The sequence below is a fragment of the Phasianus colchicus genome, chromosome 33, assembly GCF_987193195.1.
Source record: "Phasianus colchicus chromosome 33, bPhaCol1.hap1.1, whole genome shotgun sequence".
Lineage (NCBI taxonomy): Eukaryota > Metazoa > Chordata > Aves > Galliformes > Phasianidae > Phasianus > Phasianus colchicus.
The window spans coordinates 717,480-742,088 of NC_143468.1; the positions used below are offsets into that span (position 1 = coordinate 717,480).

The 24,609-nt window shown below is 66.0% G+C and overlaps 1 protein-coding gene across 3 annotated transcripts; it reads right to left on the reverse strand.

Annotated features, from left to right (window-relative positions):
* Positions 1–93: 93 nt before the first annotated feature.
* AGAP2 (ArfGAP with GTPase domain, ankyrin repeat and PH domain 2) lies at positions 94–24,571 on the reverse strand. Of its 3 annotated transcripts, none has more exons than XM_090128445.1 (19): positions 24,328–24,571; positions 14,722–14,780; positions 13,780–13,867; positions 12,361–12,446; positions 12,116–12,257; positions 11,901–12,035; positions 10,560–10,681; positions 10,048–10,200; positions 9,635–9,721; positions 8,715–8,819; positions 8,490–8,640; positions 8,301–8,414; positions 6,243–6,389; positions 5,259–5,318; positions 4,935–5,086; positions 4,763–4,853; positions 3,816–4,038; positions 2,760–3,009; positions 94–1,893 (listed from the first exon to the last, which is right to left on the reverse strand). In XM_090128445.1, exons 1-19 carry the CDS (start codon positions 24,485–24,487, stop codon positions 1,621–1,623), a joined length of 2,598 nt encoding a protein of 865 aa, XP_089984571.1. In that variant the 5' UTR covers positions 24,488–24,571; the 3' UTR covers positions 94–1,620. The 3 variants fall into 3 exon arrangements, with proteins under 3 accessions (XP_089984571.1, XP_089984573.1, XP_089984572.1); XM_090128447.1 differs by lacking the exon at positions 24,328–24,571 and adding an exon at positions 24,130–24,292; XM_090128446.1 differs by lacking the exon at positions 5,259–5,318 and having other exon boundaries at positions 24,328–24,570.
* Positions 24,572–24,609: the final 38 nt, after the last annotated feature.

Consider the following 24,609-nt stretch of genomic DNA (forward strand, 5'->3'; position numbering starts at 1 on the left):
CTTCCCCCCCCCGCGTTTCACGTGGCGGCAGGGCGGCGCAAAGCCACGCCCACACCGCACAAACCACGCCCACACCGCACAAACCACGCCCACTCCTTTGCATTCCAGCCGATTCCGAAGTTCAGCACCAGGCGCTGTCCACCACGTGTCCCATTGCGCGGTACGGCCACCAACGCGGCATTATGGGATGGCACCGCCACCATCGTGTCATTATGGGATGGCACCGCCACCATCGTGTCATTATGGGATGGCAGTGCCACCACTGTGTCATTATGGGATGGCACCGCTACCATCGTGTCATTATGGGATGGCAGTGCCACCACTGTGTCATTATGGGATGGCGGTGCTGCCGTGTCCCTATGGATGACTCTGCCACCAATGTGTTTCATCTCCTCCTTCCACCCCACACTGCAGTGCCCCCCCCGTGTGCCACATCCCCATATCCCCACACCCCCCCGTGTCCCCTCCCATGTCCCCAAATGTCCCCATATCCCCCGTGTCCCCCCACATCCCTCCCATGTCCCCAAATGTCCCCATATCCCCCGTGTCCCCCCACATCCCTCCCATGTCCCCAAATGCCCCCACGCCCCCCCACGTCCCCCCACTCCACCACAGCACAGCCGCCACAGTAACACAGCGCCGACGCCGACATTGTTACGTACAGTTACACCCGAGAGCAGAAAATGCTGTACACGACCCCAAACTCCCCCCACCCCCCCCGGCCCCACCCGGCCCCCCACCCCGAGCTCTGGGGGGGGGGGCTCTGCTCAGCCCCACGGGGTCGCGGGGCATCACGGCGGCGGGGCCCATACATTCATGGGGTCCTGGGGCAGATTGGGGGGAGGGGGGGCACCGTGACCCCTGACCCCTCCCCCCCCCCAGGGCCAGCGGGAGAGGCGGGGGGGTCCCGCTGGTGTCCCCCCCCCACCCCGTTGGGCACCGCAGTACCGCGGGGGGGGGGGGGTGGCTCTATATCCTAACGCCGAACAAAGGAATAAATTAAAGGGGCTCTCAAAAGGACAGAGAAAAATTGAGGGGGGGGAAATGGTAAAGGGGGGGTGCGTGGTCATGGCGGGGGAGGGGGGGGGTGTAGAAAAGGTCGTAGAAAAGGGTGGGAGGGGGGGTCTGCTCTGCTCCTGATGAGGGGAAATACTGGGGAGTGCAGGGGGGGGTGCCGGGTGCAGAGGGGGTGGGATGCGGCGGGGGGGGGCACAGATGTGGTGGCACTGATGTGAGGATACTGAGGGGGGGGAGGGGGGGCAGAGATGAGACAGCCACGGATGGGGGGCACTGATGGGGGGAGGGGAGGCACCTCGGAGGGGGGCACGCAGATGTGGGGATGTGGGTGGGGGGTGGCACTTCGGGTGGGGGGGGCACAGATCGGAGGGGGGGGTTTCAGTGCACCTCATCCCTGCGGCACAACGCTGTGCAATAGGATGTGGGGGGGGGGAGGCACCAGGACCAGAAGAGACCCCACTGCTGGAGGGGGTGAAGGGGAGAAAGTGGGGGGGGGGGGGGGGGAGAGGGAGGAGGGGGCGGATAATAAATAGAGCATCAAAAATACAAACCGCGAGGCGCCCCTTTTGGGGGGGTCCCGGCCGTCCGCCCCCCCCCTCCCCGCTATACCAGAGCGGTGCGCGGCTCCACGCACGGCCCCACGCTGGCGGCGCTGCTGCGGCGACGGAGCCCCGGGGTGGGGGGGCCGCGGGGTGTGGGGGGGCCGCCGGGTGTGGGGGGGCCGCGGGGTGTGGGGGGGCCGCCGGGTGTGGGGGGGCCGTCCCCGGGACAGCCGTGCTGCTGCAGGATCTCGGCGCACTCCCGGCTGCCGGAGCGCCGCGCGTAGAACAGAGCGGTGCGGCCGTGCGCGTCCCGAGCCCGCACGTCTGCGCCGTACTGCGGGACACCGCGTCACGTGACCGCCCGGCTGTCACGTGGCCACACGGCCACCCCGCGTCCCCTGCCTCATCCCGTGTCCCCATGGCCGTCCCACGTCCCTACAGCCATCCCCTATCTCCTACAGCCACCCCGTGTCCCCATGACCAGCCCACATCCCCCATACCCAGCCCAAGTCCTCTATGGCCACCCCACACATCCCATACCTACCCACATCCTCCATACCCACCCTACACCTCCCATACCCACCCCATCTCCCCCACACACACCCTACAGCCCCCACACCCACCCCACATCCCCACACCCATCCCACAGCCCCCATTCCCACCCCATCTCCCCCATACCCACCCCAAATCCCATGCTCACCCCACACATCCCATGCCCACACTACATGCCCCATGACCAATCCACATCCCCCATACCCAATCCTTCTCCCCCACACCGACCCCACACACCCCATACCCACCCCACACACCCCAAACCCACCCCATACCCCCCATACCACCCCATCCCCCCATACCCACCCCACACACCCCACGCCCAACCCAAGTCCTCTATGGCCACCCTACACTCCCCCATACCCACCCCATCTCCCCCACGCGCACCCTACACACCCCATACCCACCCCACATCCCCACCAACACCCCTCAGCCCCCATACCACCCCGTGCCCCCATACCCACCCCACACACCCCACGCCCACCCCTCACCCCCATATCCACCCCAACTCCTCCATACCCACCCTACACACCCCAAATCCACCCCACACCCCCCGTACCTCCCCATCCCCCCCATACCCACCCCTCAGCCCCCACACCACCCCACATCCCCACGGACACCCCTCACCCCCCGTACCGCCCCACGCACCCACACGAGCAGCTGCGTGACGACCACGAGCGCCATATCGCAGGCGAGGTGCAGCGCGGTCCTGCGCTCCCCGTCGCAGGCGGCCAGCTGCTCCCTCGTGCTGTGCGCCAGCAGCAGCAGCACCGCCGGCAGCTCCCGGTCCCGCACGGCGCCCAGCAGCCGCTCCCCCAGCGCCGCCTCGGCCGCGGGCAGCGGCGCCACGAACAGCCGCTGTTCGTACTTGGCGCGGATCCACGCCTCGCGCTCCTCCCTGCGCGCGGGGAAGTGAGGGGGGAGGGGCGGGGGGGGATGGGGCACGCGTCACACTCACACACACACACACACACACACACACACACACACACACTCACACACACACACACACACTCACACACACACACACACACACACACACACACACACACACTCTCACTCACACTCACACACACACACACACACACACTCGCACACACACTCACACACACACACACACACTCTCACTCACACTCACACACACACACACACACACACACGCACACACACACACACACACACTCACACACACACACACACTCTCTCACTCACACTCACACACACGCACACACACACACTCACACACACACACACACACTCTCTCACTCACACTCACACACACACACTCGCACACACACACACACACTCACACACACACTCACACACACACACACACACACACTCGCACACACACACACACACACTCACACACACGCACACACACACACTCTCACTCACACACAAACACACACACACACTCGCACACGCACACACGCACACACACACACACACACACAAACACACACACACTCACACACACACACTCTCACTCACTCTCTCACACACACACACACACACTCACACACACTCGCACACTCGCACACGCACACACGCACACACACACACACACAAACACACACACACACTCACACACACACACTCTCACTCACTCTCACACACACACACTCTCACTCACTCTCACACACACACACACACACACACACACACTCACACACACTCGCACACTCGCACACTCCCGCTCACCTGGACGATTCCTGCGTGGGTTTGCAGCGCCCCCTGGTGTTCCGCTCCCAGATGCTGTTGGCGGTGGCGTTGCCGATGGCGTTCAGCACCACGGTCAGCTCCCGCGGCCAGTCGTCCAGGTCGAGGGAGCGCACGCGCGACACGTGGGTGCCCAGGTTGCGGTGGATGCCGGAGCACTCGATGCAGATCAGCGCGCCCAGGTTCAGGCTGGCCCACGTGGGGTCTGCGGGACGGCGCGGCGACACCCGCTCCATCGCCTGACCCGCAGCACGGCACGACCCACAGCAGGGCCTGACCCACAGCATGGCCTGACCCACAGCACAGCGTGACCCACAGAATCATCTGACCCACAGCACGGCGTCACCCACAGCAGGGCCTGACCCACAGAATCACCTGACCCACAGCACGGCATGACCTATAGCATGGTGTGACCCACAGAATCATCCAAGCCACAGCATGGTCTGACCCACAGCATGGCATAGCCCACAACACCGTGTGACCCACAGCACGGCGTGACCCACAGCATGGTCTGACCCACAGAATCACCTGACCCACAGCACGGTGTGACCCACAACACCATGTGACCCACAGCATGGTCCGACCCACAGCACTGTGTGCCCCACAGCACGGTGCGCCCCACATCCCCACAGACCATTGTCACCCTGTGGCCCCCCATGTCACCCCACATCCCTCTATTTCCCTGTGTCACCACACATCCCCACATCCCCCCGTGTCACCCCATATCCCCACGTCACCCCACATCACCCCACATCCCCGTGTCCCCCCATGTCACCCCAAATCCCCATGTCCTGCTGTGTCACCCCGCATCCCTCTGTTCCCCCACATCGCTGTGTCCCCCCACATCACCCCACATCCCTCTTTCCCCCACTTCGCCCCACATCCCCCCACATCTCCCCACACCCCCCGCCCCCCATCCCCACACTCACTGGGTGCCCCGCAGTCCACGCACACCGAGTTTCCCCGGGCGTTCCGGATGGCCTGGATGGCCACAGCCTCACTCTGGCTGTCCACGCGCGCCTGGGGACAGCGGGTGACAGCGGGTGACAACGGGTGACAACGGGAGGCCCCAGCCCCACCGCCTGCCCCCTCGCCCCCTACCTTGTTCTTGCTGCTCTCGCAGCACTGCAGGCTGGCCAGGATCTGGCTCTCGATGGCCTGCACCCAGGCGTCGCGTTCCTCAAAGCTGCCAGCCTCGAAGTGCCACGTCTGCCCCGTGCTGGACACGATCAGGAACTCAAAGTTCTCCTCCTCTGCGGGGGCACAAAGCGCTGCCACGGGGCCGGGGGGCACCGCGGGACCCCCCAAAGAGGGGTCGCCCCATAGAGCCCCCCCCATCCCGCGGGTTGGGGACGCGGCGGTGCGAGCGCGGCAGGCAGGTGGGGGGGGGATGCAGCCGCATGCGGGCGCGCGGTGCCACGTTACCTGTTTTATAAATATTTCTTAAACTACCAAAGCTTTTTAATTTCCACATTTTGCGTTTGGCTGCGGAAACGGCAAAGAGAGGAAAAAGGGGGGGGACAGAGAGTCAGGAAGAGCCCGAGAAGCAACGGGAGAGGAGGTGAGGGGAGGGGGCACAGAGCGGGGACGTGGCTCAGCGGGGGGGGCGGCTCCGGCGGCGGTGTGACCAAAGGGCGGTGCTGGGTCCCATGGGGAGGTGGCTGTGTCCCCACAGAGCGGCAGCCATGTCCCCATACGGTGGCAGCCACGTTCCCATGGGGCGATGGCTGTGTCCCCATAGGATGGCAGCTGTGTCCCCATAGGGTGGCAGCCATGTCCCCATGCAGTGGGGCTGCATCCCCATAGGATGGCAGCTGTGTCCCCATGTTGTGGCAGCAATGTCACTATGGGGTGGCAGCTGTGTCCCCCTAGGGTGGCAGCCATGTCCACATAGGCTGGCAGCTGTGTCCTCTTGAGGTGACAACCGTGTCCCTGTGGGATGGCAGCTTTGTCCCCATAGGGTGGCGGCCATGTCCCCATGGGGTGGCAGCTGTGTCTCCATAATGTGGCGGCTGTGCCCCAATGGGGTGGCAGCCATATCCCCATGGGGTGACAGCGGTGCCCCATGGGGTGGTGGCCATGTCCTGAAAGGGTGGCAGCTGTGTCCCCATGGGGTGGCGGCTGCGTCCCCATAGGATGGTGGCCATGTCTCCATAGGGTGGCAGCTGTGCCCCATGGGATGGCAGCCATGTCCACATAGGCTGGCAGCTGTGTCCCCATAGGGTGGCAGCTGTGCCCCAATGGGGTGGTGGCCATGTCCCCATGGGGTGGCAGCTGTGTCCACATGGGATGGCAGCAATGTCACCATGGGGTGGCGGTTGTGTCCCCATAGGACGGCAGCCGTGTCCCCACGGGGTGGCGGCCGTGTCCCCGTGACGATGCCATCCCCCGTCCCTGCAGCTCTCTCACCTTCCGCCTGCCCCGCAGAGCCCTCAGTCTTGGACGGCGTGGAGAGCTTCTTCCGGCGGTGCTTCTTGCGGTCGACCATCGGCGACGGCGGCGGATCGCGGCCCGAGCTGCCGGGGCTGGAGACGGATTCGGGGCCAGCAGGGCCATCTGCCAAAGGGATTCGCTGGGGGATCGGGGCCACCATCGAGGCCACCAACGGCCGCAACTGGGCCACCAGGGCCACCGAGTCCACCGGGCTCGTCGGCTTCCTTGGGGCCGCCGGGCTCACCAGCACCGAGCGTCGCCGTGGCCACCAGGGTCCCCGTGGCCACCGGTGTCACCAAGGTCGCCTGGGGTCCCCGTGGCCACCAATGTCATCAAGACCACCGGGTTCACTGAAGCCACCAGGTTCACTGAGGCCACTGGGCTCATCAGGATCCTTGGGGCCACCAGGTCCACCGGTGTCACCACAGTCACCAGAACCACTGGGATCACCAAATCCATCCGCATCACCGCGAGCACTGGGGTCACCAGGTCCACCAGTGCCACCAGGACCACGAGGTTCACAGTGCCACCAGTGTCACTGGGGCCACCGTGGCCACCGAGTCCACCGGGCTCATCAGGGTCCTCGAGGCCACCAGGTTCACCAGTGCCACCGTGGCCACTGGGGTCACCAAGACCACCAACACCACCGGGACCACCAGGCTCACTGGGTCCACCAGGGTCACCAAGTCCACTGGGCTCATCGGGACCCCTGGGGCCACCACCAGAGTCACCAAAGCCACCACGGCTACTGTGGCCACCAGAGTCACCAAATCCACTGGGATCAGTGGGGCCACCAGGGCCACCAAGCCCACCTGTATCACCATGGCCACCAGCACCATCAGGATCACTGTGACCAAAAGGGCCACCGGGGCCACTGGGACCACCATGATCATCCATGCTAGTGGGGCTCATTGGGGCCACCAGGGCCACCAGAACCATGAGAGCCACTGGGGCCACCAGAGTCACCAAGCCCACCGGCGTCACCAGGATCACCAGGACCAACAGTCACCAAAGCCTCTGGGGCCACCAATGCCACGGGCAGTCCTCAGGGCCACCAAGGGCCACCGAAGTCACCAGAGCCACCAATGCCACTGGGGCCACCGTGGCCACCAAGCCCACTGGTGTCACTGGTGCCACCGGGTTTGTCAGGGTCACAGGGGCCACCAGAACCACCAGGGTCACCACGACCACCAAAGCCAACAGGGCCACCAACACCACCCATCCTCCCACGGCCACCAGTGGCCACCTCTGTCCCCACGGTCCCCACAGCCCCAGGAGGAGCAGGGGCCACCGTGCTCAGAGGGGCCACCGCTGCCAAGGTCCCCAAATGTCCCTGGGGACTGGGACAGGAACAGGGATGGGGATGGGGACAATGACAGGGATGGGGGCGGGGATGGGGGCAGCGACGGATGAGGAATGGGGACAGGGATAGGAACAGAGACTGGGATGGGGAAGGGGACAGCAGTGGGGACAATGAAGGGGGTAGGGATGGGGACACAGGAACAGGAATGGGGATGGGGACAGGGACGGGGATGGGGACGGAGATTGGGACAATGATGGGGACAGCAATGGGGATTGGAAAGAGGCCAATGACAGGATGGGGATGGGGACAGGGATGGAGACAATGACAGGGCCAGGGATGGGGATGGGAAAGTGACAATGACAGGGATGGGGATAGGGATAAGAACAGGGCCAGGGATGGGAATGGGGACAAGGATGGGGACAAGGATGGGGATAGGGATGGGGATAGGGATAAGAACAGGGCCAGAGATGGGAATGGGGCCAGGGATGGGGATGGAGACAGGGGTAAGAACAGGGACAGGGTTGGGATTGGGGACAGGGATGGAGACAGGGATGGGGATAGGGTAAGAACAGAGCCGGGGATGGGGATGGGGACAGGGATGGGGATGGGGACAGGGATAAGAACAGGGACAGGGATGGGGATGGGGACAGGGATGGGGACAGGGCCAGGGATGGGAGTGGGGCCAGGGATGGAGAGGACGACAGGCTGGGGATGGGAAGGCGGCAGCTCACCGGACAGCTTGGCGCTGGAGGCGGAGGCGCAGCGCTGCAGGGGCCGCTCGCCCTTCCCCGCGCCTTTGGTCCCCGGGTCCGGGGGGAGGCTGAGCCCCACGGGCGACGCTGCGGCTGCGGGCGGGGGGGGGGGGCGGTGATGCAAACGTCCCCCCGGCCCCGACCCCCCCCCACGACCCCCCTCCTCACCGCCGCCGTCGGCGCCCACGTCCTTCAGCAGCCCGTTGACGCTGGCCGAGGGGCCGCAGGCGGAGATGGCGCGGGGCGGGCGCTTCCCCGGCACCTTGACCGTGGTGCGCAGCAGGTCCATCTCCTTGCCGTGGGTGCTGTGGATGTAGTCCTGGGGGGGGCGGGGGGCTGAGAGGGGACACGGAGGGTCGGGGGCACGGGGGTGGGGGGGGGGGGGGCTCTCACGTTGATGGTGGGGTGGTAGAGGAGCAGCCCGTTGCTGGACAGGGTGACGTATTTCTTCTTCCACTCCTTGTTGAGCGAATTGCCGCTGCGCTTCAGCAGGAAGCTCTGCGGGCGGACGGGGTCGTGAGGGGACCATGGGGGCGGCCGGGGGGATGGGGGCAGCGGGGCCCATGGGGGTGATGGGGGCAGTGGGGGAAGCAGGGGCAATTGGGGCGATGGGGGCGATGGGGGCAATGAGGGAAGTCGGGACAATGGGGGAAATGGGGGCAGTGGGGGAAGTGGGGGCAATGGGGGAAGTGGGGGCAATGGGGGCAATGGGGGCAATGGGGGCAACGGAGGTGATGGGGGTGATGGGGGAAATGGGGGAGATGGGAACAATGAGGACGACTGGAACTATGGGGAGGATGGGAAAGATGGGGACATGGGGAACAATGGGGATGATGGGGGTGATGGGGACAATGAGGATGATGGGAACAGTGGGGACAACTGAGGTGCTGGCAACATTGGCGACAATGGGGATGAGGGGGAGGATGGTGGGGGAGATCATAGGGAGGATGATGAGGGGGGGGGGACAACTGAGGCAATGGGGACAATGGGGACAATGGGGACAATGGGGACAATTGGGGAAGTGGGGATGATGTTGGGGACGCTGGGTGTGAGGGAGGTGATGGAATTGATGGGTTGGATGGTTTTGGTGGGTTCAATAGGTTTGATGCGTTCCATGGATCTGATGGTTCCATGGGTTGGATGGGTTCGAAGGGTTTGGTGGGTTGGGTTGGATGGGTTCCATGGGTTCCATAGGTTCCACGTGTTTGATGGGTTGGACGGGTGGGATGGGTTTGGTGGGTTGGATGGGTTGGATGAGTTGGGTGGGTGGGTGGGTGGGATGATGGTTTGTTGGGAAGCTGCTGCCCTCCAACCTGCTTGATGGGGATGGCCCGCCCGCTGCCCGCCGCCTCGCCACGGCTGTCCAGGCTGCGCTTCTCCGAGTCGCTGCCGCGCCGCGTCTGTGGGGACAGCGTGGCACCAGCAGCACAGCGCCGCCACCGGGGACGCGGGCTGGGGGCACCAGCAGCTCGGGGCCCCGCCGCAGGGGGACATCGGGGCCACGAGCGGCCCTGCGTCACCGTGCTGGGGGCACCACGTGTCCTCACGGCCACCTCACCCACTCACACCCATGTGTCCTGTCACACTCACCCTCTCACACCCGCGTGTCCTCACTGCCACGCTCACCAATGCCCCCCGCACCCCGCACCCCCCAACGCCTCACCCCCCCCCCAGCGTCTGTGGGTTCCCGTGTCGCCCCGCCCCCCCGGCCCCCGGCCCCACTCACAGCAAACAGGCTGGTGCGGCGCTTGGCCCCGCGGTGCAGGGAGCTGGGGGTCCCCATGGGGGCGGGGGTCTCGCTGCGCAGCTCCCGGTGGCTGACGTTGGGGGTGGAGGGCAGCGAGGACGAGTAGTCGCTGGTGTGACCCCCATTGCTGGTCTGGGGGGGCAGGGGGCAGCTTCAGTGGGGTCGCCCGTGGGGTTGTGGGGATGTGGGGTCATAGGGTTGTGGGGCTGCGGGCTTGTGGGGCTGTTTGGCTGCGTGGCTGTGGGGATGTGGGGGATGTGGAGTTTTGGGGTTTGGGGGGTTTGGGGTTGTGGGGCTGTGTAGTTGTGGGGCTGTGGGGATTTGGCAATGTGGGGTTTGGGGGTTTTGGAGTTGTGGGGGTGTGGTGGTGTGGGGTTGTGGGGATGTGGGGGTGTGGGGATGTTGGGCTGTGTGGTTGTGGGGCTGTGGGGATGTGGAATTCTGGGGTTTGGGGGTTTTGGGGCTGTGGGGCTGTGGGGATGTGGGGTCACCTGGGCAGGGTGGGCGCCGCCGACGGGGGTGGAGGCAGCCGAGTGCGTGGGGGAGCTGGGCAGGGACTTGCAGGACGCCAGCAGCTGCTGCTGCTTCCGCAGGGCCACCACCTTCTGGGCCACTGTGCCACCGCCAGAGGTCACCACAGTGCCACCACAGTGCCACCACAGTGCCACCACCAGCGTCACCACGACGCACCACGCAGCACCGACCCCACACAGCGGCCGCAGCCCCCAGCACCCACCGCTCCCCATCCCCCCCCCCCCTCCCAGAGCCCCTCGCACCCAGCACTGCTCTCAGCCCCCCCCGCTCAGCCACGTCCCCCCCACCCAGCTGCTCCCCGTGATCCCCCCGAACCCAACCCCGGCCCCAGTGCCACCACTGCCCCCAGCCGCCGTCCCCCCCCCCCCAGTCCCCGCCCCGCTCCCCACTGCTCTTAAAACCAACCACAGCCCCCATCCCCACCCCACCCATAATCCCATCCCACCCACAATCCAATCCCATCCCACCCCACCCACAATCAAAATGCAATCCCACCCCTCCCAACCTACAATCCCACCCCAATCCCATCCCCCCTCCAACCACACATCCCTCCCAGTCCCACCCACAATCCCATCCACCCACAATCCCAATCCCACCCCAATCACATCCCAATCCCATCCTCTTCCACCCACAGACCCCTCCCAACTCACCCACAATCCCATCCTACCCACAATCCCAATCCCACCCCAACCCCATCCCATCCCCAATCCCACCCCAATCCAATCCCCCTCCAACCACAGACCCCTCCCACCCCACCCACAATCCCAATCCCACCCCAATCCCACCCCAATCCCATACCACCCCAACCACAGACCCCTCCCAACTCACCCATAAACCCATCCCATACCATCCCATCGCATCCCATCGCATCCCATCCCATCCCATGGCATCTTATCTCATCTCATCTCATCTCATCTCATCTCATCTCATCTCATCTCATCTCATCTCATCTCATCTCATCTCATTCCATCCAACCCCATCCCATCCCATTGTATCTCATTCCATCTCACCCCATCCCACCCCAATCCCATCCCATCCCCATCCCATCCCATCCCATCCCATCCCATCCCACCCCATCCCACCCCAATCCCATCCCACCCCATCCCACCCCAATCCCATCCCATCGCATCCCACCCCAATCCCATCCCACCCCAATCCCATCCCATCCCATCCCATCCCATCCCATCCCATCCCATCCCATCCCATCCCGTCCCACGCACAACCAAACTGCAATCCCACCCCTCCCCACCCACAATCCCATCCCCCCCCAGCCCCCCCGCCCCCAGCCCCCCGCCCACCCTCGCAGAAGACCCTCTCGACGTTGAGGCCGTAGGTGGCGCAGGTCTCGTAGTAGAGGCAGCGCCGCATGTCCCCGCACAGCGCCCGCGCGCGCCCGTCCTCCACCACCCGCGGGTTGGAGGAGCTGATCTTGTCTGCGGGGCGGCAGAGGGTGACCGGGGGTCTTTTCCCTCCCGGTCCCCTTTGGGGGGGGGGGTCACGCCCCCCGGCTCACCCTGGGTGCCCACCAGGGCCAGGGCGACGTCGCCGGCGGCCCGATGGGCGCAGAGCAGCTGGTGGAGCTGCGCCGCCTCCTGGAAGCTGCCCTCGTCCTCCAGGCTGAAGACGAAGACGACGGCGTCCGCCCAGTCGGCGAACTGGGGAGGGGGCGCGAGGGGGGGGGGGCGGGGCTCAGCTCCCCGCCGAACGGCCCCGACCCCCCGCTGCCGACCCCCCGCCACCGCACCGCACCGCACCCACCTTGGCGTCCGGGGCGCCGGCCTCCTCGCGGATCAGCAGCAGGTGGCTCTGCCCATCAACCGTCACCTCGCGCTTGAACTGCCCGCCTGCGGGGGGGAGCCTGGGGTCCCACGGCCACCCCACAGCCACAGCCACAGCCACGGCCACCCCACAGCCACGGCCACCCCACAGCCACCCCAAAGCCACCCCACAGCCACAGCCACCCCAAAGCCACCCCACAGCCACAGCCACCCCAAAGCCATGGCCACCCCACAGCCACCCCAAAGCCACCCCACAGCCACAGCCACCCCAAAGCCACCCCACAGCCACAGCCACCCCAAAGCCATGGCCACCCCACAGCCACCCCAAAGCCACAGCCACCCCACAGCCACAGCCACAGCATGGCCACGGCCACCCAAAGCCACCCCACAGCCAGGGCCACCCCACAGCCACAGCCACCCCAAAACCATGGCCATCCTGCAGCCAGGGCCACCCCAAAGCCACAGCCACCCCACAGCCACAGCCACCCCACGGCCACGCTGTGTCTCGCAGCCGCATCCAGCCCACGGCCGTGGCAACTCTGTGGCCTTGTCTGCTCGGTGGCCACGTCCACCCCACAGCTGTGTCCATCCCGTGGCCACGTGCATCACATGACCATATTCATCCTATAACCACATCCATCCCATGATCACATCCATCCCACGATCACATCCATCCCATAACCACGTCCATCCCATGATCACATCCATTCCGTGGCCACATCAATCCCACTCTCACGTCCGCCCCATGGCCTTCTCAGCCCCATTGCCCCATCCCTGCCATGGCCTCGTAGTCATCACCAAACCCCAACCACATCCATCCCCACCTTACAGCCACATCCACCCCATGACCTCCTCAGTCCCGTGGTCACGTCCACCCCATGGCCACGTCCGTCCCATGGCCACGTCCGTCCCATGGCTGTGTCCACCCCACAGCCACGTCCATCCTATGACCACATCCATCCCATGGCCACCTCCACCCCATGGCCACATCCACCCCATGGCCACGTCCATCCCATGGCTGTGTCCACCCCACAGCCACGTCCATCTCGCTGCCATGTCAGTTCCATGTCTGTCTCCACTCTGTGCTCATGTCAACTCATGGCCATGTTCATCCTGTGACCTCACTGATCCTAAAGCCGTTTTCATCCCATGGCCCCGTCAACCCCACAGCCATGTCCACCCCACAGCCACGTCCAACTCGTGGCCACATCCAACCTACAGTCATTTCCATCCCATGGCCACGTCCATCCCATGGTCACATTAATCCCATGGCCACGTCCATCCTACAGCCACATCCATCCCCCAGCCACGTCCATCCCATACCCACATCCACCCCATACGCATGCCCACCCCACACCCACCCCACCTCCACGCCCGCCCCCAGCCCGCAGCCACTCACTCTCGGTGGGCTCCAGGCTCACATAGGAGCCGGTGAGGAAGCGGTGGACCAGCGCTGATTTCCCACTCCTGCTGCTGCCCAGGACGCCCTGGGGGGAGACGCAGGGAGTTGGGGCTCCGGGGCCGCGGGGCGGCGACACGAGGATGTGGGGTGGGGGAGGTGGGCATCGAGTGGGGACAGGAGGACAGCAGGACAGCAGGACACAGGGGTGGGGACATGAAGACAGGAGGACAGGAGGACAGGAGAATGCGAGGATCTGAGAACAGCAGGACAGGAGGACATGAGGACATGAGGACAGGAGGACACAAGGACACAAGGACAGGAGGACATGAGGGCACGAGGATGTGAGGACAGGAGAACAGGAGGACATGAGAGCATGAAGACAGGACAGGAGGACAGAAGGATAGGAGGACATGATGACAGAAGGACATCAGGACAGGAGGACATCAGGACAGGAGGACATGATGACAGAAGGACAAGAGAACATGAGCACAGGAGGATGTGAGGTCAGGAGGACAGGAGGACATGAGAACGGGAGGACAGGAGGACAGGAGGACAGGAGGACAGGAGGACAGGAGGACATGAGGACAGAAGGACGAGGACAGGAGGACAGGAGGACATGAGGACAGGAGGACATGAGGACATGAGGACAGGAGGACATGAGGACAGAAGGACATGAGGACAGGAGGACAGGAGGACATGAGGACAGGAGGACAGGAGGACAGGAGGACAGGAGGACATGAGGACAGGAGGACAGGAGGACAGGAGGACAGGAGGACAGGAGGACAGAAGGACATGAGGACAGGAGGACAGGAGGACAGAAGGACATGAGGACAGGAGAACATGAGGACAGGAGGACATGAGGACAGGAGGACAGGAGGACAGAAGGACATGAGGACAGGAGGACAGGAGGACAGGAGGACAGGAGGACGCGGCACCCACCAGGCGGATCTCGGGGACGGAGCGGCCGAGCGTCCATTCCTGGCTGTTCACCAGCGCCTCTGCGGGAGCAGCGGGTGCTGAGGGGGGGCGGCAGCCCGGCAGCCCGGCAGCCCCGTCCCCCCCCGGGGCTCCGGCCGCCCCCGGCCCTGCGCAGAGCCGGCGGTGCCGCACGGGGGCGGCCGCGCGCTGTCACCAGGCGACGGCACCGCGGCGGAGCGGCAGCGGGAGCGCGGACCGCAGCGACTGGCACCGGGATGGGAGCGGGCACGGGGGTGGGGTGGGCACGAGGAAAAGGCGCGGGGCACGAGCAGGTGGTGGGCACGAGGACGGGGTGGGCACGAGGAAATGGCGCGGGGCAGAAGGAGGGGGCGGGCACCGTGGGGCACAAGAGCATGGCGTGGGGCACGAGGAGGTGGCAACCAGAACGGAATGCTGTGGGGCACGAGGATGAGCGTGCACGAGGAAATGCCACGGGCATGAAGATGCAGTGGATACAAGGAGGTGCCACGGGGCACCACGACACGATGTGGGGCACGAGGATGGGATGGGCACGAGGAAACGGCGCAGGGCACGAGGAGGAGGCGGGCACCGTGGGGCACCAGAGCATGCCATGGGGCACGAGGGTGGGGTGGGCACGAGGAAAAGGCACAAGGTGCAAAGAGGTGGTGGGCACAAGGATGGGCACGAGGGCACGGGGAGGTGGTGGGCACCATGGGGCACGAGGAGGTGGCAACCAGAAGGGAATGCTGTGGGGCACGAGGACACGCGTGCCATGGGGCATGAAGGTGCGGTGGATACAAGGAGCTGCCACAGGGCACCACGACACGCTGCAGGGCACGAGGATGCGGATGACACAAGGAAATGCACAGGGCACGAGGAGGTGGCGGGCACAAGGATGCACTGTGGGGCACGAGGATTTGCCATGGAGCGCAGGGATGTGTCAACCACAAGGGAATGCTGCAGGGCGCGAGGATGCACCATGGGGCACGAGGACAGCGGCTCGGCAAGGGGACGTGGCACAGCGTGGGGACAGCATGGGCAGGGGGGCACGAGGACACGGTGAGCACGAGGACGTGGCGCAGCACAGGGACACCACGGGCACAGGGACACAGCGTGGCACGAGGAGATGGGGGTGCAGTGCGGCACGAGGACACGGCGTGGCACGGAGCAGGACGTGGTGCGGCACGGGGACGGGGCAGCACAACAACATGGAGGGACCACAGGTGTGGGGCACGGGGACACGGGGAAGCACGAGGACGTGGTGAGGCACGAGGACAGGATGTGGCACGGGGACACAGCGTGGCACAAGGACACGGTGAAGCACAAGGACATGGCATGGCACAAGGACACGGCGTGGCACAAGGATGTGGTGAAGCACAAGGACACGGCGTGGCACGAGGACACGGTGTGGCACAAGGATGTGCTGAAGCACGAGGACACGGAGTGGCACAAGGACACGGTGAGGCACGAGGACACGGTGAGGCACAAGGATGTGGTGAAGCACGAGGACACGGTGAGGCACGAGGACACGGCGTGACATGAGGACGCTGCCTGTTCTCCACGCACCGCAGCGCTGCGACGCCACGTCACAACACGCTGTGTCACATCACGTCACATCGCGCCATATCATGTCGTGTCATGTCGTGTTGCACAAACCATGTGTCGTATCGTGACGTATCGTGACGTATCGTGAGATATCATGTCATACTATGTTATATCATGTCACATTCTGTCACAGTGCCGTATCGTCTCATATCGAGTCATATCAGTTCATACCATGCTGCGTTGTGACATACCATGTCATGACACATTGTGTCACATCACGTCATATCACACCATATCAGTCATATCGTCTCATATCTCGTCATATCGTGTCATTCTGTGTCACATCATGTCGTATTGCATCATACAGTGACATATCGTGTCATATTGTGTCCTATCGTGTCGTATTGTGTTCTGTTGTGACATACCATGTCATGACACACTGTGTCATATCACGTTACATCACGTCATATCACGTCATGTCATGTTCTACTATGACATAGCATGTCATGGCACATTGTGTTATATCACGTCATATCACATTGTATCGTGACATATCATGTCATATCATGTCATATCATGTCATATCACATCATATCATGTCATATTATGTCATACTATGTTGTATCACGTCATATCACACCATATCGTGACATATCATGTCATATCGTGCCATACCGCGTCATATCACGTCATATTGCGCCGCACTGTCTCATATCACATCGGGTCATATCGTGTTGTGTCGTGACATACCATGTCATGACACACTGTGTCGTATTGTGTCACGTTGTCTCCCCGCCCCCAAGGCCTCAGTTTTCCCCTGCCACACACGGAGGCCCCCCCTCCCCTCCGCCCCCCCCGGGTCAGACAGATGTGGGGCAGCGGGACGGACGGACGGACGGATCCAGGATGGCACAACGGACGGACAGACGGACGGACACCGCCGCCCCCATGGCCACGGGGGGACCTCAAGGTGACCCCAAATGGGGCAGCGCTGATGGGGGCACGCGGGGGGGTCAACACACAGCACCACCAAAACCCCAAAAACCCCACAGCACCAAAACCCCAAAAGCACCAAAACCCCCCAGCACCAAAACCCCAAAGCACCAAAACCCCTCGGGGGGACAATATGGGGACACTGAGGGACAGGGGAAACTGAGGCAGGGTGACACAGCGTGGGGCCAGAGGGACGATATGGGGACACTGGGGACAGGGACACAATTTGGGGACGATATGGGGACACAATATGGGGAAACTGAGGCACGGGGACAAAGCATGGGGACGATCTGGGGACACAGGGGGACAATATGGGGACATGGTGGGGACAATATGGGGCCATAATGTGGGGCCACAGCGTGCGGACACAGAGGGACGGGGACACAATTTGGGGACAGTATGGGGACACTGAGGGATGGGGACACGATGTGGGGACACAAAGGGATGGGGACGCAGCATGGGGACCCAGAGGGACAATATGGGGACACAGAGGGACGGGAACACAATTTGGGGACAATGTGGGGACACTGAGGGACAGGGACACAATTTAGGGACAATATTGGGATGGGGACACAGTGTGGGGACAATATGGAGAAACTGAGGCACAGGGACACAGAGTGGGGACACGGATGGGGACACAATTTGGGGACAAAAGGGAGAAACTGAGGGACAGGGGTGGGGACACAGAGGGACAATATGGGAACAATGATGGTCAGGGGAAACTGAGGCAGGGTGACAAAATGTGGGGACTCAGAGGGACAATATGGGGACATGGGGGGACGATATGGGGACACGTTTGGGGACAATGTGGGGACACTGGGGGACAATACGGGGCCACAATGTGGGGCCACAGCATGGAGACACAGAGGGATGATATGGGGACACAGGGATGGGGACACATTTGGGGACAATATGGGGACACTGAGGGACAGGGACAGAATTTGGGGACAATATGGGGACACTGAGGGACAGGGACAGAATTTGGGGACAATGTGGGGACACTGGGGGCGATTTGGGACCCGCCGGGGACAATCGGGGGCACAACGTGGGGTCCCTGCGGCCCCCCGCCCGCCCCCCCCCATCACCCCGAGGCGGCGCCGCGCCGCCCCACAGCGCGGGGGGGGGGGGGGGGGGGGAGTTTTGTGGGGCGGGGGGCCCGGCCCCGCGCTACTCACTGGGGGGGCCGCCCCCGGGGGGGGGCTCGGAGCCTTGGGGCGCCCACGGGGCCGCGCTGCCGGCGGGGGGGGCGGCGGGGGTCTTGGCGAAGATGCCGCTGATGAACTTGAGCATCTTGCGGTCCCTCGTGGACGCCCGGCCCCCCTCCCGGCCCCGCTTCAGCCCCGCTCCGGCGTCGACGGGGGTCGGGGGGGGGGTGGCGGGGGGGCCTCGGGGCGGGGGGGGGGCGGCGGTCAGAGCGGGGGGGAGGGGGTTCAGGTCGCTGTTGTCCAACGTTTTGCTTTTCCCTTTGCGAGGGGACAAACGCGGCCGAGCCGGCGGCCGGACCCCCCCCGGATCGGGACCCCCGGCTTTGCCGCCGCCCCCCCCCGCTTTGGGTCGCCCCTTCGTCTCCCCTTCGGGCCACGACAGGCGGCTGCTTTTGGGGGGGGCGGCTTTGGGGGTCCGTCGGGGGTCCGGGGCGGCGGCGGCGGCGGCGGCTCGGAAGGGTTTGGGGCCGGGGAGGCGGAGGCGGCGGGGGGCGGCGGAGGGGTGGGGGGACGAAGGAGCCGGGGGGGGGCGGGGGGGCGCGGAGGGGTCCGGCGGGGGCTCCGCGCAGCCCCACGTGGATTGGGGCAGCAACGGGGGGCGGCTCGGGGGGGGCGTCGGACGGCATCGCTCCGAGGCGGGGGGCGGCGGGGGGGGGAGCTTGGAGGTTTGGCGGGGGTCGGGTTTGGGGGGGACGGCGGGGGGGGGCGGCGGGGGAGACGGGGAGGGTTTGGGGGGGACGGGGGGAGGGGGGGCGGGGGGCGGCGGGGGGGGCAGCGACGCGGGGTCGGGTTTGGGGGGCACCGCCGGGGGGGGCGGCGAAGGCGAAGGCGCGGGGTCGGGTTTGGGGGTCGCGGCGGGGGGGGGCGGCAGCAGCGAAGGGTCGGGTTTGGGGGGCACCGCGGGGGGGGGCGAACGGGGGCGGACGGATCCGCGGCAGCCGCTTCCACCGCCCCCGGCCCCCCCCGACACCGCGCGCACCGAGCCCCGGATGGGGGGGGGGGGGCCGGATGGGACGGGGCCGGGGGGGGGGGGGGGGCCGCGGGGCGGGGGGGGCTCGGGGGGGCCGCAGCCGGGGGCGGTACTTATCCGCAGCGCGTCCTGCCGCTGGAAGAGCCGCTCCGGCCGTTTGCCGCGACCGCCGTCCTCGGGTCGGGGCCGGGGGGGGGGCGGCGGCGCGGCGGGGCCGGGGGGGGCGCCGGGGGGGGGCTTCTCCGGGGGGGCTCCATCCGCCGCCCCCTCCTCCGCGGGCTCCGCGTCTCCCGGCGCCGCCGCCACCGATTCGAGTTTGACGAGGGTGAGAGAAATGAGGTACGTCGTCCTCCTCTGCGGCCCCCCCGCTCTGTTCATCGGTGCCCCCCCCCCCCGGCGACGGTACCCGGGACCCCCCCCCCGCCCCCCCCGCTCCGTTCGGGGCTCCTCGCCGCTCCGCGCGCCGCCGGTGCCGCTTCTCTCGGTCCCCACCCCCGGCCCTCCCCGCCCTCCCCCCCCCGAAGCCGTCCCCGCTCTCCCGCCCCCGGAGGGGTTGGCACCGCCGCGCCCCCCCCGCTATGTCAACCCCCCCCCGGCCCTAAAATCCGGGGGTTCGTTTCGATCCCCCCCCTAAAAAAGAAAAAAAAAGCGTCTCCGAAATTCGCCCCCCCGGGGGTCGCGGTTCGCGGAGCGGAGGGGGCGGGGCTGCGGCTCCCGGGGGGGGTTGGGGGGGGGGGGCTCGGTTTGTTACGGGGGGGCCGGGAGCGGCGGCTTCCGTGTTTTGGGGGGGGCTCCGAGCGGCGGGGGGGGGCGGCCAGGGGTCGCCGTTCCGCTCCACGTGCGCGAGGCCGGGGGGGGGGGACGGATGCGGGGGGGGGGGCGGGCGGCGGTCCCGGGGCTCTGCCCCCCCCCCCAAAAAAAAACGGCTCGGCTCAGCCCCCCCCGCCGCTGCTCCTCCCGGCCCGCAGCTGCACGAATGGCGCCGCCCCCACCGGGCCCCACCCCACGCACAGCCCCCCCATACAGCCCCCCCCCATACAGCCCCCCATACCCCCCCATTAAAGCCCCCCCGTCCCCCCCCTTCATGGGATGCTGTGGGAGCCGAACCCCCGCAGCCCCACACGGCGGCCCTACGGGACCCACGGGGATCCATCGGGGCCCCCCCCGGGACCCCCCCACCCCGGGACCCCCCCCCCGCCCCCCCCCGCCGCCTCGCTTTGGGGCGGAATCCCCATTTTGGGGCACTTTGGCGGCGCTGCATCCCGTTGCCATGGCAACGGCGGCGGCAACGCGATGGGAGCGGGGGGGGGGGCGGATATGGGGGCGTTATGGGGTGGGGGGGGGCACTATGGGATATGGGGGGGCATTATGGGATGGGGGGGCGTTATGGGGTGCGGGGGCAGTTATGCAGTGTGGGGGGGCATTTATAGGATATGAGATCAGTTTTGGGATGTGGGGGCATTATGGGGTGTGGGGGGGCATTATGGGATGGGGGGTGTTATGGGATGTGGGGGCAGTTATAGGATATGGATGTTGGGGCATTATGGGATGGGGGGCACTATGGGATAGGGGGGTAGTTATGGGATGGGGCATTATGGGATGGGGGCATTATGGGATGTGGGGGCATTATGGGCTGGGGCATTATGGGATGGGGCGCCCTGTGCTGTGCCCAGCCATCGCTGTCGCAATGGCTCCCATATTCGGCACAACCCCCCCCCCGCCCCCCCGCATCGCGCGTGACGGAGCTGACAGCGTCGCCATGGCAACGCACCCACAGCGACACCCACGGGTGCCCCCCCCCCTTTCTCCTTTCCCCCCCCCAATTTGTCCCTCTCTGTGCCCCCCCCAGTCCGTCCCAGTCCATCCCAGTGCCCCCCCAGTGCCCCCATACAGGAACCGGTGTCCCCATCACAGCTGGGGGGGGGGGGTTTCCATGTGCCACCACGTGGGACCCCCCCAGGATCTCTATGCCCCCCCCCCACGACAAGCACCGGACCCCCCGTCCATCCCAGTCCATCCCAGTACCCCCCCCCCAGTGTCCCCATACAGGAACCGGTGTCCCCATCGCGGGGGAGGGGGGGCTGAGCAGGGGGGGGTCTCCATGTGCCACAGTGTTGGATGACCACGTGCGACCCCCCCTTAAACTTCAGTGCCCCCCCCCCACGACAAGCACCGACTCCCCCACTCCATCCCAGTCCATCCCAGTCCATCCCAGTACCCCCCCCCAGCGCCCCCATATAGGAACCGTTGTCCCCATCACGGGGGGGTGGGGGAGGTTCTCCACGTGCCACACGGGGGGGCCACCACATGCGACCCCCCCTTAAACTTCAGTGCCCCACCCCAAACTTCAGTGCCCCCCCACGAGAAGCACCGACCCCCCCCAGTCCATCCCAGTCCATCCCAGTTCCCCCCCCAGCGCCCCCCTATAGGAGCCGCCATGCCCATCCCGGGTGGGGGGGGACCCCGCCAGGACCTCAGTGCCCCCCCCCATTGATGTTGGGGTGCCTCGGAGGGGGGGGCGCATTTGGGGGCTCTCAGTTCCCCCCCCCCCCAATTTCCGGGTAGCGCCGTGCGGGCGCGTAGCAACGCGGCATCCCCGCATCCCGTCGCCATGGCAACCGCGACCGCGGGAGATGCCGGCGCACGTCGGGGGGGGGGGGGGCGGTTTGAGGTGGGGGGGGCGGCGTTCAGCCCCCCGGGGGGGGGGGAGCGGGGGGGGCATCGACGTCATCGCACCGAACCCGCATTGGGGGGGTTGGGGGCGTTGGGACCCCCGGCAACGGCAGCGCGCGGGACGGGGGGGGCTGGGGGGGGGGGGGCTGTGGGTTGGGGTTGCGGGGGGGGCGGGGGGGGGGCGGGGACCGGCGGAGATGAGGAAACGGCGACGTCAGCGACCGCAGCGCTGCGACGGCAGCGCCGGAAACCGCGGGGCAGCAGCCCCTCCCCCCCCGGCCCCCAACCCCCCCCCGCCCCCCCACGGGAGACGCCGCGCCCCCCGCAGCCCCCCGCCCCGCCCCCCCCCCCCAATGCCGGTCCGCCCCATTCCCACGTGGGACCCCCCCCACCCCCCCCCCCCCCCCACGGAGCCCCGCGACCCCCAACCCCCCCCCCGTCAGACGCCGCCCCCCCCCGGCCGCCAACCCGCAGCCCCGGAGTTGTGTCCGTCTGTCCGTCCGCCTCTCCAGCCCTCCGTCTGTCTGTCCATCCTTCTTCTCCTCCATCCACTCCCCCCCCCCCCCCCCACTTATCTGTCTGTGCGTCCATCCATCAACCTGCCCCCGTCTGTCTGTCTGTCTGTCTGTCCTCCCCCTGTCCGTCCACCCACTCCCCCTCCAACTGTCCGTCTGTCCATCTTTCTTCCTGGCCACCCGTCCGTCCATCTGTCTGTCCATCCACCCTTTTCCCAGACATCCGGCCCTCCAACTGCCTGTCTGTCTGTCTGTCCATCCATCCTCCCCTTTTCCATTTACCCGCCCCTCCAACTGTCCGTCCGTCTGTCCAACTTCCCCCCCACCCATCCATCCATCCCCCCCTGCTGTCTGTCTGTCCATCCATTCTCCACGTATCCATCCATGCACCCCTATCTGTCCATCTGTCTGTCCATCCATCCCCCCATCTGTCCATCCATCTGTCCCTCCCCCCTCATCTGTCCGTCTGTCCATCATCCATCCTCCACCCATCCACCCTCCATCTGTCCGTCTGTCCGTCCATCCATCCACCCCCCCTCTATCTGTCCATCTGTCTGTCCGTTCTCCTCCCATCCCTCCAAGCTCCCCCTCCATCCATCCATCCATGCGCCCTGTCCGTCTGTCCATCCACCCTCCCCTCGTCCACCCATCCATCCCCCCCATCTGTCCACCTGTCTGTCCATCCATCCTTACACTTCCTCCATCTGTCCATCTGTCCATCCATCCCCCCTCCATCTGTCCACCTGTCTGTCCGTCCATCCATCCGTTCACCCCCATCTGTCCATCCGTCTGTCCATCCTCCCCCCATCCATCCATGCAACCCCTCCATCCGTCTATCTGTCCGTCCATCCCTGCACCCTGTCCATCTGTCCATCCATCCCCCCTCTATCTGTCCATCTGTCCATCCATCCATCCACCCTCCATCTGTCTGTCTGTCCATCTGTCCTCCCCCCTGTTCACCCATCCACCATCCATCTGTCCATCCATCCCCCCTCTGTCCGTCTGTCCATCCCTTTATCCATCCTTTATCTGTCCATCTGTCCGTCCATCCATCCATGTGCCCCCCCTCCGTCTGTCTGTCCATTCTCCCCCCTGTCCATCCATCCATCCATCCACCCTCCATCTGTCCGTCTGTCCTCCCTCCTGTCATCTATCCATCTGTCTGTCCATCCCTCCATCCATCCATTCTCCATCTGTCCATCTGTCCGTCCATTCTTCCCCCTGTCCGTCCATCCATCCACCCTCCATCTGTCCGTCTGTCCATCCATTGTCCCCCCTGTCCATCTGTCCGTCTGTCCATCCATCCATCCATTCTCCATCTGTCCGTCCGTCGTCCCCCCCGTCCATCCCTTCATCCGTCCATCCATCCATCCATTCTCCATCCGTCCGTCTGTCCGTCCATCCTCCCCCCTGTCCGTCCGTCTGTCCGTCCATCCATCCACCCTCCATCTGTCCGTCTGTCCGTCCGTTGTCCCCCCGTCCATCCCTCCATCCATCCATTCTCCACCTGTCCATCTGTCCATCCATCCATCCATCCACCCTCCGTCTGTCCGTCCGTCGTCCCCCCCGTCCATCCCTTCATCCGTCCGTCCGTCCCTCCACTCTCCATCCGTCCGTCCGTCCGTCCATCCTCCCCCTGTCGTCCGTCCGCCCGCCCCCTCCCTCCCCCCGCCCCCCGTCCGTCGGTCCGTCTGTCCGTCCGTACCCTGCAGGGCTCTGAGCTGGGCGCCGATTCCGCCCCGCAGCCGCGGGTCGCGCACGCCGTCGCAGAGGCGCAGCAGGGCGTTCAGGCAGCGCTTCGCCTCCTCGTGCCGCCGCACCTCGGCGCGGATGGCGGCCAGCGCCCGGCACTGGGGCGGCCCCATGGCGCCCGGGGCCGCGGCCACTCGTGGGGCGGCCGTTCGTGGGGCGGCCGTTCGTGGGGCGGCCGTTCGTGGGGCGGCCGTTTGTGGGGCGGCCCCGCGCCGCGTCCTCCCGCCGCGCCCCC